This window comes from Echinops telfairi, unplaced genomic scaffold (genome assembly GCF_000313985.2).
Source record: "Echinops telfairi isolate 266 unplaced genomic scaffold, ASM31398v2 ScPeMD7_5592;HRSCAF=6446, whole genome shotgun sequence".
Classification (NCBI taxonomy): domain Eukaryota; kingdom Metazoa; phylum Chordata; class Mammalia; order Afrosoricida; family Tenrecidae; genus Echinops; species Echinops telfairi.
In genome coordinates, this window is record NW_022109491.1 from 39,901,123 (window position 1) to 39,922,593 (window position 21,471).

The 21,471-nt window shown below is 39.4% G+C and overlaps 1 protein-coding gene across 1 annotated transcript in view; it reads left to right on the plus strand.

The window, feature by feature from the left end:
• Positions 1-6,772: 6,772 nt before the first annotated feature.
• SPTLC3 (serine palmitoyltransferase long chain base subunit 3) overlaps positions 6,773-21,471 on the plus strand; it is a 169,486-nt gene continuing 154,787 nt past the window's right edge. The window contains exon 1 of the mRNA XM_004697825.2: positions 6,773-7,045. Within this exon, the coding sequence (XP_004697882.1) occupies positions 6,929-7,045 (117 nt within the window). The 5' untranslated portion in view covers positions 6,773-6,928. The remainder of the gene's footprint in view (positions 7,046-21,471) is intronic.

Below are 21,471 nucleotides of genomic sequence, written 5' to 3' on the forward strand. Positions count from 1 at the left end.
GTGAAAATGAATAAATTATGGCTACTTTTCACAACACAGAAAGTTCTTAAATCTAACAGTGAATGAAAGCAACCAAACACAAAATTATATATTTATATATAATTCTATTTATTAAAAAATTGAAAAACCAAACTACAGGGATAGAAATAAAGACCTGATTCCTTCAGTTGGAAAAGATCAATGAATGGAGTAGATGAGGAGAGGATTTCTAGAATCCGGGGATATTATATTTCTAAATCTAGATGATGCCTTCTAGATGTGCCCACCTTTTGAAAATCCATTCAGCTGTTCATTTAGTTTCAGTTTTTCTAATTGAGGGTGGACCCCCCCCAAAATAGAATTTTTTTCCTGAAGCTATTTATTTATTTGTTTGTTTGTTTTTACAGAACAACTTTATCATCTTCAAAGCACTCTCCATTACACTTAACACATTTGTCAAATCTGTGATTCCATTCTTGGAAACATTTTTAAAACTCATCTGTTTGGATGGCTGACAACACCTCCCTCATTTTTCTCTTCACCTCTTCTATGTCCTCAAATTGTTGTCCTTTCACAGAAACAAAAAGAAGTTGCTTGGAGCTAGGACAGGTGAGTAAGGCGCATAGGGCAAGAGAGGCATGCTATCTTTTGCCATAAACTAGTGTACTGAGATGGCTGTGTGAGCAGGTGCATTTTCGTCGTGGCAAAACCAGTCCTCCATCTGCCATAAATCAGGCCTTTTTGTTGCACAGTGTCACGCAATCTTTTCAGAACCTCTAAATAGATTAACAGTCTGCCATGGTGGAAGGAACTCCAAATCCACTTATCCCCCTGACATCAAAAGAACAAATGAGCATAGCATCATCTTGATCTTTGATTTCACCTGACAAGCTTTTGGGGGGCATGGTGATGATGGTATATCCACTGGCTTGGTTGATGCTTGAGAATAGCACCATGTCTTGTCACCAGGCATGACCTTGGGATAAAAGCTGGGTCACTTGGAAGTTATTCTTTCAAAGCATGGCCTGTTTCCACTCAATGCTCTTTTTCCTGGTCTGTCAGAACCCAAGGCACAAATTCCACAGTGACCCTTCTCATTCCCAAATCTTCTGTTACAATTTGCTGAATCATGCTCCAAGATAACTTCCCTATCTCTTCAATGTACTTCCTCTGTAATCGCACATAAGTGCAAAGATTTCGTTGACATTGTCATCCGTTCAGGAAGTTGACAGACATCCAGAACGAGGTTTGTCATGGATCAACATTTCGCCTTTTTTGAAGTGAAAAAAAGCACTCATACACTTGAATTTTTCCTATAGCGCTGTCCTTGTAAGCTCTGTTCAACATCACAACATTTTCTGCGGCACTTTTTCCTGAGCAGAAAACAAAGTTTCACAGCTTGATGCTGATTTCTTAAATTGGCCATCACAAAAAAAAAAAAAGACAAAAACGGAGGGTCAAGTGAAAATGCTTTTATGAAAAAAAAATTCACTGTGACCAGAGAGAACTTTACCAGGTGACGCCCCTGGGTGCACTAACTCAGAGTGAGTTGCTCAATGCTTGTGTAGCCAGAAAAAATACATAGGATGAAAGTTCTGCCTGGTGGAGCTTTTTTCCATTGTTTTTTGGTCTGAGTTTTATTTGGGGGGTCAGGGGTGTGGGAGTACCTCCCGTATATATCCAGTCCATGGACAATCAAGGTGTTAAGATATCTGCAGTGGAAGGAACATCTATTCTTTGTTTGAAGCCATTCTGAAGGTATTTATTACTACCAGGCTTGAGTGTACCTACTTTGAGGATTATATCATGAAGAAAAGCAATTATTCCACCATTGCCAGAGATGGGGTGGTAGTCATCAATAACAAGTTTTTGCCCAACTTCAAATAACATTGCAATCCTACCAGCAAGTGTTCTGAACGAAAGAGAAAATCTATTCATTAGAAAATCTTTGAAACTGAACTTTCTCTATATTGAGAATTTTTCCTGACAATTTGTTTTTAGGGATTTTAAGTATTTCTTTAGGGAGAATCTCCAACTTGTCTGTAGCTTAACATGTCCTTTGATCTTTGCTCCTGTTTAGTAGATCACAGGAATGCAAAGTGAAGTATTCTCATTTATTATTTGGATCATTTTTTTTAAATACCTCAAATCATAATAGTTATGGTTGATATTTTTCATGGTTTATTGTCTTCAAGTCAACCGCTGGAAAAATTACTAGTTTTATAAGGGAAAGGGAAGCAGGGATTTTTTGAGTTTAAACCACTTCAACCAAATATTATTCTTGTGCCTGGAAAAGTCAATTAGCAACTCAGAAAAATTTTTTTCTTATTAGTATCATCCTCCCTTATATAGTTAAAGAGGAAGGCACGGTGGGAGGCTGGAGAGGTAGATATTTCCAGATAATGTACAATGTATCTATTTATTTTACATTTTGTCCCTTTTCTGCAAACTTTTCAACCCTATACATGATTCCCAGAATTGTGTCAGGATCCCTGAACCTTCCTGTTTTACCCACCACTACTCCTTTACTTTACTTTCTGCCTGCCCAATCAAAAGAAGACCCAAAGGTCTTTAGATAACACCAAAGGGCCATTACTAATTTGATATTTTCCTTTACATCACCAAATAATGAAAGGCTTTGAGTATAATATCTTCATTTAAGAAGAAACAAATGATATTGACAATTTAGGATAAATTGAAAGTGGTTCCAAAGGGAGTTCTAATGGAAAGATGTTATTTTTCCAGTCTAAGTATAGTTGCTAAGAACCTTTTTACAATGCAATTTGTCTGATATTGGGGCTGTTCACATTCCTAGTCTGTGGACAGTGGCAATATACTTGGGGATTCAATCCTTGTAAGGGACCCTGAAAATGAATTTTGGGTTTCCACTATTATCTATAGGGTTCCCCAAACCTGGTGTTTAGATTGAGGTACTGTTAACATTCTCTCCTATGGGTTTGGATCTTATTGTTTACCATCCTGGGATCACACATGCTTGTGTGCTTCTCCTCTGTGGCCTTAGCTGACTCTTCAATTCGGTGGCTGCTTGTTTTGTGACAAGCCTGTAAGATCCCGGATGCTATTTTTCCTGATTTCTTCATCACACTTTCGTTTGACAGCCATATCTTCAGTTATCTCATGAGGACAAGTGCCAGGCAGGGCCATGTCACCAGAATAAATTGTTCCTTTATTCAGGCTGAGATCAAGTGAGATCTTAAAATCCATTCATATAGCTATTGTTTCTATATGTCCATGATTCGATTTTGGGTACATGTTTATCATTTTGTTGCAGTACATCATAGATCATCCCCTGGGACTTAAGGTAATTGCATTAATGATAAATTAGTATAGTGAATGGTAAAATACTGTTGGGAAAAGGATTTTTGCCCAAAGTGTGTAGGGAATTTTATTAATATCTAATAAATGAATTGTTAACTTGGACATCTTCAATAATTGGATGCATGCACCCTAATTATACAAGCCCTGAGGGTTGGGGATATGTCAATACTTTCAGTTACATTCATTTAAGAAGGGAGGACCACACCTGGGAGACTAATACACATCACAAAAAGGCATAGAGAGCTTGAAAACAGTGACTATATATTGGTATCAGATTCGTTAGGCGTCCTTAAAGCAGTAGGTCTGAACCCACTTATAGTCCAATGCCCACCAATTCCCTAACCTTGGGAGAGTGATTATCTGCTTCTTCCCTCAACAGGAAAGGACAGGACAGAGTTCAAGGGAATAATTTCATTTCTTAGTTCTGCTATAAGTTAATTCAAAGCAGAATCCATTTCACCCAGGGAGATTTCCAAATTTGGTCCTTCCAGTGTGGTCTAAGAAGGATGTTGTGCATCCTCAAAGAACAGTCTTCAATGCCCCAGTTGCCTATATGGCACCGCCTGGGTTACCAGGTGTTGGTTGGCAACTAGGTCAAAGGTGTCTAGTTAGGAACATAATGTCAGGGATAGTCTCTCTCTGGGTTTTATACATAATGTTAAGCATTGGCAGGTACCTTACCCATCTTACCCATCATCTGAAGTGCAATTGCTTTCTCTGATACAGACATGTTCACCCCCGCCCTCACTCTTGATCCTATTTCTCAGTAAGCTTCACTAATTACTTTTGTAGTGCTGTCTGTTGATTTGGGGTAACCATAGGACGCTGCTATATGGCAGGGATTTGTTGGCCTTCTCCCTCTCCCCATAACGTGGGAAACTGATCACATCTGGAATGAAGTAGTTTTTAACATGTTCTAATAAAGGGGTAGTATATGGCTTATGGTAACTAGATAGGCACTACCTCCTCCCTTGGGGGAATAGATTAGAAGATTACATGGCCTGAGAATTGGAGACTGTCTTAGTCTTGGTTTTTATCCTTATAGTAGTGGTTTGTTCCTTCTGTGATTGACTTATTTCACTTGGCACAATGGCTTCCAGATCTGTTTATATCATTAAGTGCTTTGTGGTTTCCAGTTTTTAAGGGATGTATAGTACTCCATTGTGTATAGGTACCACAGCTTCTTTATCCATTTTTCAATTGAGGGGCATATGGGCTGTTTCCAGCTTCTTGCTATTGTGACGTGTAGTGCCATGGGCATGGGAGAGCATATATGTCTGTTTATGTGCCCCATGCAGGTATTTCTGGGTGGCATGGTATTTCTATTCCTACTTGCTTCAGGAAGTTCCACATAACTTTCTTCAAGAGTTGTACATGTTTCCATTCCTACCAGTGAGGTATGCAAGTTCCAATCTCTCCTCACACTCTCAAAAGCAAAGTTTTTCATAGTATGTTCTTCGAGATAAGAACAGGACACATCCAGAAGATGGGGGGAGGACTTGTAAGTCTGTGATTTCACCTTCTAGTACTTTCTCAGAGACAAGAACTGGCCACCTACAGAAAGCATGGAGAGACATGTGATCTTAAAGCTCTTGATCCTTTATACTCTTTCTCCACTACTGGTCTCCTACCACATCCACTCAGAGAGCATGGTTGTGGGCGATTAGTGTGTGTGCTCCAATTGATGTGTGAAGTATAACATTACTGGTCCGTACCGCACATGCTCAGGCTTTGAGTCGGCATGCATAAGTGTGCATATGACAGAACTGGCCATTACATCTTTCCCCATAGAGGAAGAATCCTTTGATTTGTGCTGATTGGTGGAAATTTGGGGGAGAGCTCCTTTTCCTAAGTTTCTTGCCTATCAGATTCATCTGCCTCTGTTTCCACCAACCTGTGATCTTCCTGCATCTGGGGTTGTCTTCCCTCCTCCTTTTTGCCTCTCCTGCTTCCTGATTTATCAACCCCTGTATCTACAGGACAGGGCAGAACCTCCAGTTTAACATCTGACAATTAGACTTGAACTTGAGTGGACTTACCTTCACCCTTCTTCAACCGTGTGTCATTTTATTGATATAAATTTCATATATATATTTTTTCACATCACTGGAAAGAATCTAGCCTAACACATGTGTTTTTCTAACGAATTCAGACAACAGTAATTAGGGCTTTTTTATACCTCTTTTTTTTTGCACTAATATTAGAAAGAAGTAAACCAATACAAGTTTAGCTCCCAACTCCAGTTTTAGAGTACAAAAGAGACCTCATCTGAAATATAATTTAAAGGAAACATTTATTAAGTCTTAAAAGAGATGAAGACAACACAAAAGCACAGTTATATATCATCCAGAATAGGGATGCCACAAACACGGGGTTAAAGTGGATTCATAATTGAGAGCAAGATACATATGAGGAGGGACTGTCACAAAAGCCATGAATGGTGGCAGATCAATACATCGCAGTTATAGGTGAGACTACAGAAGCTTGAATGGGACCATGATTTGGGACATCTACATTGTTAGACACGTTTACAGGATCGGTTAAAGTCCTCAGACCAAGGAAGGCCGGTAGAGACTGATAGGGCAGCATAAAGGAGGTAATTTCTGTTTTGTGCTGGATGCTGTTGGTGTTTGCTCATGGGCTGGGTTTCTTCTCTAGTTATATGATATTAAAAATGTTTCAATTCAGGGGAACCATGAAATTGGGTTTGGAGGGCTCAAACCAGCTATCAATGTTTGACACTCCTCAGCTGCCCATGTCACCACACTAGCATTTAATGATGAAAACAGATGTCTGATGACTAGTGCATTTCAAGAGTAAGGGTTAATGAATACACCAGAGGTGTTTCTGGACTAAACCTTGCGGGCACCATCTGTTTTACACACCTGTGTCAGTAACACATGCACATCACCATTCTGTTATTACTATACCTTCTGTTCTTCAAGATGTATTTGTCTCAGATGTGGAAGTTCTATTTTATGACTACACCTTCAGGCCTTCAAATAATTTTTCTCAGGCATCAAATGACCGTGAATAACTCCTCCAAAGTTCATGAGAAATGGAATGATATCATGACCAGAACAAACCATTCGATCTCCCACATGAGAGTACCCCTCATTACATTACTGATTTTAAAGTTAGAGAGGTTATGAAGGTTATTTCTCTGCAAAAAGAAATACTGACTTTTGAACTCGATTGACAACCAAGGCTGAGATTAGTGGGCAGGTGTAAATTCTGAACAGACCTTCTTTAAAGACTCTGAGAGGTGTACCTTGTGTCTTTAAAGACACGCATGTGTCTTTAAAAAAAAAACAACAAACCAGTTTCCTCCTCCCAGTCTGCCTCCTCACAGTTTGCACTGGTTTCTTCATTCCTCACCAGGAGCCAGCAAGGGCACCTTCTTTAATGACTCTTTGGAGTTAGGAGTGCAAAGGTAACCTTTTGTTTTTCATTTCAAAGATCTGGCAGAAAGATAGGCTGTTTCTCTTCTCCTGGAAAAGCCTGATTGGTAGGATTCCTTAAAGGGCTTGGCCCTCAAGTGTTTTATCCCATATTCTTACCAACTTAAAAACGTGCAGGGATCCTCTGAAGGCTTCATCATTTCACACAAATGGCTAATCCTGGAGGTGGTGCTGTTTGCAATGGGAATCTTCACACCCACAAAACACAGAGCCACGGCTCACAAAGTGGAGACGGCAGGAAGAACGGGGTCATGAAGGAAACCCAGGTAAGACTTAATCACCTTCCTCTAAATTCCTTGAACAGTTCGGTATTTCTTTGAAATGGTATTGGAAGCTGTCCTAACCCAAATTCCCTTTCATGAAATGTTTTATTGCTTTGACTCATTTCAGGCAGTTTCAAACACCTGTTTATTAAAAAGCTTCTGAATGGATTAAAGAGACAGAGCCTCCACACAATAAAGAAAACACAACTTCAAATTCTGTCAGCTCGATATATACATACTAAATTAATTCACCCTCATTCTCTCTCTCTCTCTCTCTCAAACTTTTTATGAGGCACATATGTGAAGGCTTAACCTCTTCACCTGGTCAATGACAACATGCTACATACAGTATACTTTATAAAACAAAGTGGAAGTGAAAGTAAATTTTGCTAACGTTACTGTATAGTGTGGGTGGCATTTCCCCAGGCATATGAGAAAAGTCTCTGCTTGAAAGCTGGATTTTCTGTGGTGGTTAGTGGAGCAGTATGGTTCACAGCATGATGGTAAGCCAGACTTTCTTTGCCACTTGACATTGCAGGCATTTCTTTCCAAGATAAAGTGTGATTTGATGTTGCACACAGCAGTCATCTTTGAAACAAAACATTTTTACTGCTTTTTCCTTCTTAAAAATTTGATCTCCTTAAAACATAGATTTTGATGGGTTTGTGTAGAGAGGAACTCAGGATTACAAATGCATCTGGGTGTACTCGGAAAAGGCAGTTGTCCAACTCTTAACCATTCTATTGCCACATGATGGCCTGTTTCTTGGCACAGAGAAGCAAAGGTGAGTTCACCTGCTCCGGAAGCAAACTAAAGCAGCCAAACAGGTAGCTTCACTGTTGGGAAATGAGAAGCTGCTCAGGAAACCACATGCCATCCTCCCTCCCTCATTTATCCTGGGGAATCGGTATCCACCCAGGAGAGAGAGCAGGTTGTTTTAAGATCACAAGTCAGGTGGAGCTGGTTGAGGCCCAAGCTCAACTCAGTGAATTACATTCATGTGTCCTGTTGGAAGAAAAAGAAGGTGCCATGGAGGCGGTGTTGTTTATTAACCCCCAAATGTACCTCACCCTGAAAATGTAGCTCCTCTTTAAAAATGCATTATTCTAGACAGGGAAATATCTGATAGAAACTTCCGGCTTGGCCCCTCGCAGGGGCGTGTGTGATACCTGGTGCAGTGTGGAAAGCAAGCTCTCCACTCCCAACATAGCCAGTCACAGCCACCCTCTCTTAATCCCTGACTGCAGGTGCCGGGCACCACCCATGCTGCTCCTTGTCCTTGTTACGCCTGGAACTGACTGGTCACTTGCACACGAGCCCTCTGGATTGTTTTGATCCTGAGGACTTTAATTTGGGCAGAGATCTCTTCTAAGAGGTTCTCTCCCCCTTTACTTGATCCTGATTGGTAACCACAGTATAATCTTAGATTAGGAATGGACTGTTATAACCACTTTTGAGTAAGGGGGAAAAGCCAGGATGCTACAGATGCATTGGAATCAGTGGGTGGTACAAATGGTTGGTTGAAATGGAAAGGTGGTCATTGGAGTCTAGCCAGAGGTAACTTGAAGGAAAGACCTGGAGATCAAACTTCCGAAAAATCAGCCAATGAAAAAGCCCGTGCAGCACAGTTCTACTCTGACACACAGAGTTGCCAGGAGTCATTGTCAACTAGGTGACTAGTTAACAGCTTGTGATTAAGTGCTCCTGTAAGACAATACGGCTTTCCTAAAAGCAGCAGGAAGGAATGCAGCTATTGTTACTTTTTGGACAGTTCTTTCGGAAGGGCTGCCCAAAGCCTATTGCTTCCCTCCCGTCTAAGGGTTTCTAAATTGAGACTGGTTTACCCTGAACACTTCAGTGATGGCTGAAAACTATTCTTCCAAAGGAATAAACCCTGCTAAGGTCTTGCTGTAATCTGTCAAAGACCTGTATTCCCTTCACCGACTACATGGATGAGATTATCTTTACTAGCATGCGTCTCAACCACTGCTTTTAGTTGCTTTTTCTTTGGGCCTTTCAGCAAAGGAGGTTTTGACATAACACTTTGCCTGCTCATAAAGGAAAGCCCAGCGGTCACAAATACCTAAGCTAGTGGTTTTTATAACACATTCTGCCAGGCCGAAGGTCCCCTGGTCACCTCGATTACCACGTGCTGTTGAGTAGGAATTGGCTCAGGGTGAGTTAGGGTCGAATTGTGTGCTACAGGGCTTTCAATGGCTGGTTTTTCAGAAGTAGAATACCAGGCCTTTCTTTTGAGGCGCCTCTGAATGGATTTCAACCTCCAAACTTTCCATTTGAGGTGCTGTGCTGTTTTTACCCCCAGGGATTTCTGTGGAGTGGCATTTAAAGTTCCAGTTGCCTCCCCTTGCGCAAGATACCCTCATCTTCTCTCTTCCGGCTCATCTGTAACAACACACCAATAGATTGATCTCCTTGACATATTAAGGGACCTGATAAGATTCTGTTAAGTTCCTTAGCATGCATGCATCAATCAATTGTTGTTAGGCAATTGCTCAGGAACCCTTCATCCCTTTGTGCCAATGGAGGCTGATTTCATCACTCTGGTACTGAAGTCAAGGTCTGATGCCCCAAAGTCAACAAGGGAACCAGAACCTTTGCATTCCACAGAGCTTCTTGAGTCCCTTTGTGACCTGAGCAGGCGAAATCCACCCCAGACAAAATGACAATTGATGGAGATCCAGACAGCAGACTAGGCAGATGGGCACTGAAGGGCGTCTAGTAGAGAGGGAAGCCCTTAGAAAGATACAGAGTATCCGAACAGGCTCTGCTTGGACAATGGAGCATTAAGTAATAGACACTTGATGCTGAGATGCAAGCAAAGAAGTTAAAAGTTTTTGAGAGCCAGATTGGGAAATGCCTTTGTTTTAGCTCAGGCTCTCTAGGGAATAGACACTGAGATAATCATTTTCAGAAAAATAAATTTTTTTCAGAAGTGAACCCAGAAACACTATCGGGCAACCGAGAAGTGAGTGAGACAAAGAAGGGAAGGAAGGCAATAGTCATGAACAGATTATCACTGTTGGTGCCTGTGGCTCAGACTGGGAATGATTTATGCCTGAGAGTTGTCTCAACTGGTACACAAGAAATCTCTAATATTTATTAACCAATACCTGTCCATCATCAGTTGAGAGATGCTTCTAGAGATGTTAGTTTCCCAGTCTTTAATTCCTGCCCACATTGGATTGACTACACTCCAGTGGGAGGATGGAGTTGGAAGAGGTCACTCACTCGACTGAGCTGCAGGTGCTGGCAGGACAAAGGACATCAGAACACAATGGAGTCTAGGTAAGATCCATTTTAGAGGAGAGGAAACAAGGTTACCATTTTTTAAAATAATCATTTTATTAGGGGCTCATACAACTCATCACAATCTGTGTCCAGCACTTTAGTACATATGTTGACTTCATCATTCTTATGACACCCACTTTTCACTTGAGCTCCTGGTGTCAGCTCATTTTTCCCCCTCCTTCCCCACTCCCCTGGAACCCCCGAACCACCGATAATTTATAATTTATTATTTTATCATATCTTATCCCATGTCTCCCTCACCCACTTCTCCGCTGTCCATGCCCCAGGGAGGAGGCCACATGTAGACCTTGTCCTCTGTTCCCCCTTTCTCCCTCTCCTTCCCGCCACCCTCCCGCCATTGCCACTCTCTCCACTGGTCCAGGGGGGTTCATTTGTCCTGGGTTAGTTACCACTTTTTAAGTAGAAAAAAACTGGTTTAGAAATCAGGATGGATCAATTCTAGACCCCAAATTTTTATCCCATAGTCCACAGCACCTCTCTAAAATGCAAGCTATTGCCAGGAGTGAGTTGTATTCCCGCTTTCATAGAGAAGGAAGGCTGCATTCAGCCTTAAAAGGCAGAGTCAATATATATTAAAGTGATTCTTTTTGTTTTCTTTTATTCTTAACGAAAATTGAGCTTGTATTCACATCAGCCACCAAATGGCCATATATGAGGGTTTTAAGTATGAAACACTGTCTATTTATAACCAGATAGCATTAGTGAGTTGCCCTCCTCCTAAGATTCATTTTCCATATCTCTAAGATAAAGAACATTGATTCCAGGTGACCTGAGTTATGTAGATGAAGACTAAACTCCAGATGGATAACCTGGTTTTGAGTAGCTTTCTTAAAGAGCTCATGGCCACACCGAATAGGCTATTGCACTTAGTCCCATATTTCTTCATGATATTGATTTCTTAGACCTGGGATGTAGAAAGTAAAAGATAATTGCAAAACCTGTGCGGCAATTCTCCTTCCAAAGTAGAATCTACTTTCTTCTCTTAAATTGAGGCTAGGATTAATGACTTTCAGGTACATAGAATGTGACAGAAGTGACTAAATCATCAGCCTTTCAGTTTGCCAGCCACCATCCTTGGAGGAAGCCCACACAGCCCCAAGCAGAACCCAGGTGGGAAAAAAAAACAAGGATTCTTTCTGTGTTCTAGCTAAAATGTGGCACCTGTTTTCAAAGTGTTTGCGTGAGCTCTCATAGAAGTAGATCCCCCAAACTTAAGGTCTAACAGCCCCAATCACTACTTTGTGGAGCACAGCCAAGCTGTCCCTGCTGATCAAATTAAAGTGTTATAAAATTTCAATTCATAGAAACCCTTTAGGACAGAGTAGAAGTGCCCCACAATTGTTCCAAATCTGTAAATCATTTGTGGAAGCAGATTGTCACTTCGTTTCCTAACACGGCTGGTATGTTCAGACCATTGACCTTTTGGTTAAAAGCCAAAAACATAATGAGAGCATAATCATTATGCTATCAGGGCTCTGAAACAAAATAGAAAATGTATGCTTTAAGTTTGGTAGTGATTTGCCAAATGGCCATAGATAACACAGAAACATTTCTCAGATGCAGTCCTGCTCCCGCCTCACTTCATAACTAATTCCCTTCTTGCGTTCACATTTTGAGAGAAGAGTTCCTGTTGTCCATCATATGCCGAAGAGACTAAACGTGACACTTTTTTCCTTCTCCTTTGTTTTGTGTTATAAGAACCGAAGCCTTGAGACAAGATCTAAGTACACAAACCCAAATATCATCAATGCAAAATTACAATCATTTGAATGCAGCCAAACCTGAAATATAACTATTCTACCTGAGTAGGCCTGCAATTTATTGCCTTGTCTATTTTATATGAAGAAAGAGTTGGCTTAAGAGTGTGTGTGTACAGGTACAGATGTATCGTGAATTAAAAAAACATGTGTTAAGCACGTTTTTATATCTTCTGATTGCAAATTGATTTTTATGTTTCCTGTTTTTTAGTAATTTAAATTTATCAGTTTATTGACTACTAATTCACTTACCATAAAATCCAGCATTTTAAAAATATTGAAAATGTATGCAATCATCAGCACAATTAATTTTAGGACAATTTCTTCATTCTGTACTCAATATTACTAGCTCCTCATTTCTCCCAAACTTCCCCTGCCAGAATTCTTAAGATACTATTAATCCAGTTACTGTCTCTATAGATTTAGCTATTCTGAATTTCATATAAAGAAAAACATACCAAAAAAACAATAAAATAGAACACATAAAAACCTTAATCCAACAGAAAGCTAAAAAATAATAAAAGCTAGAAATAATTTTAAATGAGTCAAAAGGGAGAATAAATGATCATGTGTTAAATTCTAACCTAATTACATTTGCCTTATTCCATTTTCCAATGCCCTCTACCTGAGAGCAAGGCTCTTCACATCCCCAGACATTGGTCAGAGGGGATTCCCCAGAGGTTTAATACACATGGGGACCCTGCAGATGACTTTCGATGTCATCCACAGCCTATTACAAAGCAGGTGCTCAGAATTTAAGCTCTAATCTAGTACCCCTTCCTGGGCTTGGATTTTATTATTTGTAATCTTTGGATGACTTAGGCTGGTGTGCTTCTTCCTTGTGGAGCAGCTGACACCTTACTTAGATGGTTGCTTATTTGAAAACAAGCCTTTAAGATGCTAGATGCTATTCTTTTGGATAGACGGGCATCATATGATTTCTTCAGCACACTCTAAATAACACTCATATTTCCGGTGATCTCTTCATGAGGCCATGTATTGAATAGAACTATGACATAAGAAATAATTGTTCTTAGATGAGGGCTATGATTAAGTCTGAGCTCAATATTCATAGATCTATGATTTATATATGTCCTTAGTCCACTTTGGAGACCTGTCACTCTGTTGAAGAATACTATAAATCATCCCCAGAGAGCATAATGCAGTTACAAATTAGTTTTATGTCCATTAAGGCTTCTTCTTTGGAAAAATTGTTGAGTAATACGTAGATTGATGACAACTTAATTACTTACAAAGATTACAACTACATTTATTTTTAATTCACCTTAAGCTTTTAAGTATAGTAACAATTGTCTAAACTGGTCTGAAGCACCCCGTCCATTAGGCTCCTTATGTGTCAGAATTGACTCGATGGCACTTTTTTCTCCTTTGTTTGTTTTCAGTTTACTCAAATTCCAAAGGATCCTAACCTAGAAATTCATGTGACGTGTGACAATTGTTACTACTTGAAAAATAAAGACTGCACATATACTTTTAAAGTTAGATTAGACACTCAGAAAAGACACTCTAAATAACCTTTCAAATGTCGCATGTCAAATTAACAATCATTTGACAGCAGAGGTTGAGATGGCAAATATCTAAACTCGCAGTGGTTCTCAACCTTCCTAATGCCGTAACCCTTTAATACAGTTCCTCATTTGTGGTGACCCCCCCCAACCATATAATTATTTTCATTGCTACTTCATAGCTGTAATTTTGCTACAAGGATCTGAAAAATATGGTGTAAACTAAGCAAAACTATAACAATGAGTTTAATTGTATTGAGTGCTCGATTGCCATGAAAGAATAGAAGTACCATGTTGCCAGACTGATTTTTAAAAAGAAAGAAAGAAAATCAATTGGGCAAATGTTGGCATCAATGCAAGGTACAAATGTCGATCTGTCCTTAGTCAGAGCGAAACAGAGTAAAGAAAACCAGACTGAAGGAATAATGCCCCACATGGACTCCAGCTTCCACAAATCTGACCGGAAGAAATAGGTCAAGCGTGGTCATTAATGCGGACTTCTCTGGAACATATCATGATTGAAGATCTTGGGCCGAGTAGGTAAAACTGAGAATCAAAACACAAACCATGATGAGAGTTGTACGAGCCCCCAATAAAATGATTTTTTTAAAACCACAAACAATAAATAGGATCAGTTTTACTTGTCTGATAGAGACCGGTGGAATGCCGGCAACGATGGCCCTTAGCCACCCTTCAGGCATAGAACTGAACTCACCATGTGGCTTCACTCTCAGCTAAGTTTAAGGGGGACAGTTACACCAAGGAGATAATGCACTCTTTAGAACAGTCAACCGCACTATCAGTCAAAAGCACAGGATGTGCCCAGGGTTAAAGTTCAGAAGGCAGGAAGGATAGGAAAAGACAACTATAAATAGTAAGCACAAGGGAGAAGTGGGAAGAGTATTGATATGTTGTGGGGATTGCAATCAGTGTCACTAATCAAAATGTGTTTGAATTATTACGTGGAAAATCAATTTGCTCTGTAAACTTTTAGCTGAATCACAATAAACAGTAAATAAAAATATGAAACATCTCTGGGGAAAAATTTAACGATTCAAATACATAGTTTGAATGCAAAGAAATGACTGTGTTAAATACCAGTTTATAACCATTAGATGTAGACTAAGGGATCCCATATGTAATTTCTTATAGGTAGTGGTTGTTAGGGACCTTAAAGTTGGGTTAGGTTCATAGTGACCTTATGTACAGTGGAAGGCACAATGCCTGGTCTGACATTATTCTCACAATAATTGCTATGTGAAAACCTATTTTTATAGCTGTGTCAAGCTATCTGTAGTGGGTATTTCTCATTTCCTCTGGCCCTCATTTACCAAACATGATGTTCTTCTTCAGGGGCCGGTCCCTCCTGATAACATGTCCAAAACACTTGAGATGAAGTCTCACCATCCTCACTTCCAAAAAGTAATTTATTTCTTCCAAGACAAAGTTGATTGTTCTTCTGGCAGTCGGTGGTATACTTCAATATTCATCACCAATGCCATAGGTTAGATGCATTAATTCTTCTTTAGTCTTCTCTGTTTACGGTCCAGCTTTAGCACGCACAAGACGTGATTGAAAACCCTATGATTTGGACCAAGCATAAAGTAGTCTTCAAAATGGCATCTTTGCTATTTTACCCTTTAAACAGGCCTTTGCAGCAGATTTTCTGAGTGAAATATATGTCCTTTGATTGACTGCTTGCTTGCCTGACTGTTGATTGAATGAAGTAGAAAGAAATCTTTGACAACTTTCATCTTTTCTCTATGTCTTGGTATCTTGCTTACTAGCCCAGCTGTGAGGAATTTTTTGTTGTTAAGTTGAAGTGTCCTCCACACTGAAGTCTATAGTCTCTCATCTTCATCAATAAATGCTTCAGGTCCTCTTCTCTTTCAGCATGCACAGTATCATCTGCACATTGCTAATTGTTAATGACTCTTTTTCTAATCCTGAAGCTGCAGTTTTCTTTTTAAAAAATCATTCACTGGGGGCTCTTATAGCTCTTTTTTATTTTTTTAAATCATTTTATTGGGGGCTCATGGCTCTTATCACAATACATATGTACATACATTGTGTCAGGCATTTGTCTCATAGTCTGGCTTCTACATTTTTTTCTCAACATACAGATTGAATAAGTATGGTAAAAGGATGCAACTCTGCTGTACACCATTTTAATTGTAAGCCACACAGTAACCCATTGATCTGTTTGAAAGACTCCTCTTGGTTCATATTCAGGTTCCACATGAGAAAAATGAAATGTTCTGGAATTTCCATTCTTCACACTGTTATCAAATAAAATTCCCTGCTAGGGAACTGATTATGACTCAACCAGGCATAAATCAGTGAGTGCTTTCAGCCTTAGATCCATTAGTTCAAGGCCGGCAGCTCAGTTTGGACTTCTTCCTGCAATCCCATTGGTCCTTGGTCACGTGTTACCACCTAACATGGCTGAATGGTGATCATTTCTCTTTGTAGAGTAACTCTGTATGTTTCTTCTGTCTTTCTTTGACGTTCTCTATCCCAGTCAATAGTTTCCCAGTAGACTCACGATTATACCTTGAGGCTTGACTTTTTCTTCAGTTCTTTCAGCTTGAGACATGCCAAGCATGTTCTTCCCGCCGGGGTTTCTATATCCAAATCTTTGCATATTTTGTTATCATCTGTACTTTGTCTGCGTAGGCTGCCCTTTTCAATCTTTTCATCTTTATCACTTCACCATTTCTCTCGGTGACTTTGGTTCATTTGTTCTATGTCCAAGAATAAGCTTTAGACGGTCTTCTGACATCCATTTTAGTCTTTTTTTAGCTTTCTTTCCTTTTAAATGATATTTTACTTTTTCATGTATGATGTTCTTGATGTTACTCCACAACGTGTTGGGTCTTTGGTCAGTAGTCTTCAATGTGTCAATCTTAATTTTGGGTGGTCTTCAATTCAGGAGGGATATGCTCCAAGTTGTACTTTGGCTCTTATGTATGAGCTTTCATTTTCTTCAGTTCAACTTTAACTTGCATGTGAGTATTTAATAGTCTGTTCCCTGGCCTGATTCTGACAAATGATATTGATTGTCTCTCTGTTTCTTTCACAAGTGTGGTTTGATTCCTGTGTAATACATATGGAAATGGTTATGTGCAGTCTCCATTTATGTTACTAAAACAAAAAGATATTTAAAATTGATAGATCGATGGACTTGTAAAATTCTATCATGTGGTACCAAGGCCATATTTTCCAACTATTAATCCCTTGTTTCTACCTTTTACATTCCAATCACCAGTAGTGATCAATGGATCTTGATGATATATTGGATACATCTCAGACTGTAGAAGTTGGTAAAAATCTTTAATTTCTTCAACTTTAACTTTAGTGGTTGGCGTATAACTTGGAACAATAGTTTATTAACTGGTCTTTCTTGTAGACATATGGATATCATCCTATTACTGACAGCACTGTACTTCAGAATATATCTTGATATGTTCTATTTAACAATGAATATGACATCATTCTTCTTAATTTTCCATTCCTAGAATATTAGACTATATGATTGCCTAATTCAAAGTAGCCCAAACTAGTCAGTTTCAATTCACCAATCCCTGTGATACCGAACCTCAAGGGTTCCATTTTTTTTTGACAACTTCTTATTTGTATAGAAAAATTGGTCCAGAAAATTGGAATCCCTTTGCTTTAGACTTATTTTATACTAAAAGTTGTATTTAAAAGCCTTTATCTTCACTTTTATCAGTTAGAATATTAATATTTGGTCTTGGATTTTTCATATTTGAAACACTATAGTAATGATCTCATACACTAAATTTTCTGCAGTAGCACTGGGTTCAAATATTAGTTTCAAGTGTATTTATCAAAATGTCCTAAAATTGTGTAGTGAATAAAACATAGGTAAATACTAGTTGGCTAAACCCCATCTCCTAGACATCCTGGGAGTGATATAAACCTTTTATTAGATGAGACATTAATTAAGCCTGGTGAGCATTATTATTCTTATATACATGCAAAGAGTGGACAATGGATGAGTAAGACCAGAGAATAGATGCTTTTGAGCTAAGGTGTTGGCAAAGAATATTGGATGCAGCATGGACTGCCAGAAAGATAAACACGTCTTGTCTTGTAAGAAATGCAGCCAGACTCTCCTTAGAATGGGAATGGTGTGAATTCTTGTTATGTACTGTAGATATATTGTCAAGAAGGGTTAGTCCTTGGAGAAGGACAGAGGCTTGTAAAACAGTCAGCAGGAAAGAGGAAGACAAAGCAGACGGACACTGTTGCTGCAACAAAGGAATCAAACATGACAAGTGTGTGAATGACATGGGGCCAGACAGTGTTTGTTCAGCTATACGTAGGGTCATTATGATTTGGAACCGATTTGACAGGACATTATGACAGTAGCCAGTATAACTAGGCCTACAAAAGTTGCCCAGGAAGAAGCCTTTGTGCAGATTATGATGATCCTTTTAGCTAGCCCTGAAAGTTTTTTTGTCTATTACATGGCTGTTAACATTTTGGATACAAATAATACCTCAATCCAAAATATAGAGTCAATTGATCTGTCAGAAAATCCATGGATGAACCTTCAAATTCATACATCTTTCTAACAGAAAAATGAATATATGCATAATCTCAAGATTCTCCACATAAAGAAATCCTGTATCCCTGACTTCCATACCCCAGGTTCAGAAATGTCTGTATTAGGTAAACTATACTTGTCCCCACAGCCAGAAAAAAAAAGAGCAAATAACCAATCCAGAGAAGACTGAGTGAGAGTTTTAAAAATTAATAGACTTAGAGGGAAATGTGTGTATGCAATATTATATGTACAGTATTTATGCTCATGAGTCCCAGTTTATATCTCTAGCCCAGCTTTCACCCTTGAATTTCCAATTTTGTGAGCAGTCCTTTCATTTGCCCCAAGTCTGCTTCACTCAGAGCCTTTATCACCAGAGTAAATGGCAACACTACTTTTCCGGTGATGAAATTAAAAGCACTGGAGTTAATAAAGAGAGAGAACTCTGTATAATCCAAATGAACACATACAACAAACCCCTTGTGTGTTAATTATTTATTTAGAATTCTATTCAAGATTTATATTCTACTCATAATGGATTCATATTTACAATCTTGGTTTTCACTAGTGGTTTCTATTTTTTACTATTTTTCATTTCTTTGACCTTTAAACAATGGAGCAGCTCAAGGCTCAGTCCTTGGGGCTCTTGCTTGGTTTTTTGTTTTTATTTTTTACTGCATACCTCTCATGTTGATCTGACCTACGTGTGTGTGTATGTGAATATGTGTGCATATATGTGTATGTGTGTGAATGAGTGTGTGTTAAAATAGAAAAAGCTCACTGCCATTGAATCAAGCAACTCCATAGGAAAGAACAGAACTGCCGTGTGTTTCTGAGGTAGTGTATCTTTATAGGAACTGAAATCCCCAACTTTCTCTGCTGGACCAGTTGGTAGCTATGCCACTAGGACTTCTAAGAGTGTATGTGTGTATTGACATGCGAGCATGTATATGTGCATGTGCCTGTGCATGCGTGCATGCTCACACACACGCACACAGGCATAGAGACTTCAAAAATTTCATTTAAAAATGGAATTTTTCTCTGTTCCTTTGGAAGCTCCCTGTATATTGATATGTGTACATACAATCCTTTTGCTCATGATTCCCAGTTTATCTCTAACCCAGCTCTCACCCCTGAACTTCTAGTTCTGTGAGAATTCCCTTCATTTGCCCCAATCTGCTTCACTTAGTCCTTATCACCTGAGTAAATGGCAAGTCGATCCTTCCAGGGTCTAAATTAAAAACAAAAACTTGGATTCATTGAATCTGGCAGCAAGTCCACGCATCCAACGTACAAAATATATCCAGAATATGACCACTCCTAATCTCCCATGTTTATCTCAACTACATTATTTCTCACCTGAATTATTACAAATAGGGGTGTAAGGGAGCCACCATGCTATTCTGCTCGTGAGTTGTGCTGGTGATGGATTCCGAAAAGTCACAGTGGAGATCCATCCCTTCCCTTCCCCAGGATGTCCGGTACCTCAGTTGGGATGACGCAGGGGCTAGAGGCTGTGACAGCTGTGCTGGGAGCACCTGACTTCGAAATGCTGGCTTCATTTATTCCCCTGCTTCCTGGGCTGGGATAATTGAATGTCAGGCCCAGCTGGGGCTGTGGATCAACTTCTACAGGTGGCCTCTCCAGCATAAAGGGCTCCCACGTTGAGTCTTCTCATAAACTGTTTAGAAGTCACATGATCTTTTACAAGCTGTTGTTCGAGGTTCCTCAGTTTCAGTTCTGCTCCACTCTTCTGTTTAAAGCAGTCACCACAAACCCACCAGACAGACAGTGAAGAGACCGGCTCCACATCTCAAAGAATTCATGGCTTTGTTTTAAACCTTCCACGCCCTTCCTTCCTCTTCTACCATTCTTTCTACCCCCTATCACCTGTAAGACTGTTTTCGATGCATATCACTAAAAGTTATCCTCTTGAAATGGAATCCAGAGATATGCCTTTTGTTGAAATCCTTCTCTTAATTTCCATACATACTATATAGGTCAAAGAAATTTGTAAAATCAGTACATTCCACCCTTAAAAATTTTAGTGTACATATATAATTATCCCAAACCCATTGCCTTTGGGTCAATTCTGATTCAGAGAAATCCTACAGCACAGGATAGAACTACCCCTATGAAATTGTAACCTTTTCCCCAAAAAATTATATTATTGGGAGCTAATACAGATATCATATCATCCATAGTTCAGTCACATCAAGAAGTATTGTACAATTGCTACCACAATCAATTTGAAAACATTATCTGCCTTCTTGAATGCCTTGATATCAGCCCCCCTTTAACCATCCCCCAACTTTAACTCCCATGAGACTTCTCACTCTACTTGTTATCTCTATAGGTTCAACAATCCTGGTTTTCATTTATGAAAGAACAGAAAAACATATAACAGATATTTAAGAGGGCTACCCCCATTGACAAAATACGTCTGGGATAAACGCCAATATGACAAAACCCAAAAACACAGAAAATGTTGAACACCGGATCTGGTCCAATGAGTATCAGAGGGGGATCAATTGGCAATGGATTAACTGTTCCAGGTTTATCATTTTGATCTTTAGTCATCTCTCCAGTGCTCTCTGTTTGTAACCCATTTCTTCCCATCCCTCTGTTCATCAATAGAGGGAAATCACAGGAGGCTTTATCTTTGTATAGATCTCAGAAATGTATCTTGGCTTCCACTATCATCCATAGCCTTCTACAAACCAGAATCTCACAATGTAGACTCATGCTATTTCCTCCTTCAGCTTCAAATTCTATGATTTACAATCCTTTGGCGACTGATGATGGTGAGCATCTTTGTTGACATGTCACTTCAATGGCTGCTTATTTGGAAACAAGCTTTTAAGACCTGAGATGCTATTTTATCTGATAGCTGGGCACTATCCAATTTTTTCGTCACACATTGCTATAGGACCCACAGCTTCTGTGTCCTTGAGGGCAAGTATCGAGCAGGGCCACGATATAAGAAATAATTGTTATTAAGTTGGAGTGAGTAAGAATATAGTGTGAGCCCAAAACCCAGTCCTGGATCTATGTGTTTCTTATGGTAGAAATCATCTCCCTGGAGCATAGATCTTCTGTTAATATTGCCATTGGTTCGCCCCAGTGCTAATTTGTAAAACATTGTTGAGAAGATTGTAACTCTCTATGGAGTAGAAAGCCTCATCTTTTGCCAGCAGAGTGACTGGCTTTGTGGTAAGCATCCCAACATGTAGTCCACTATGACAG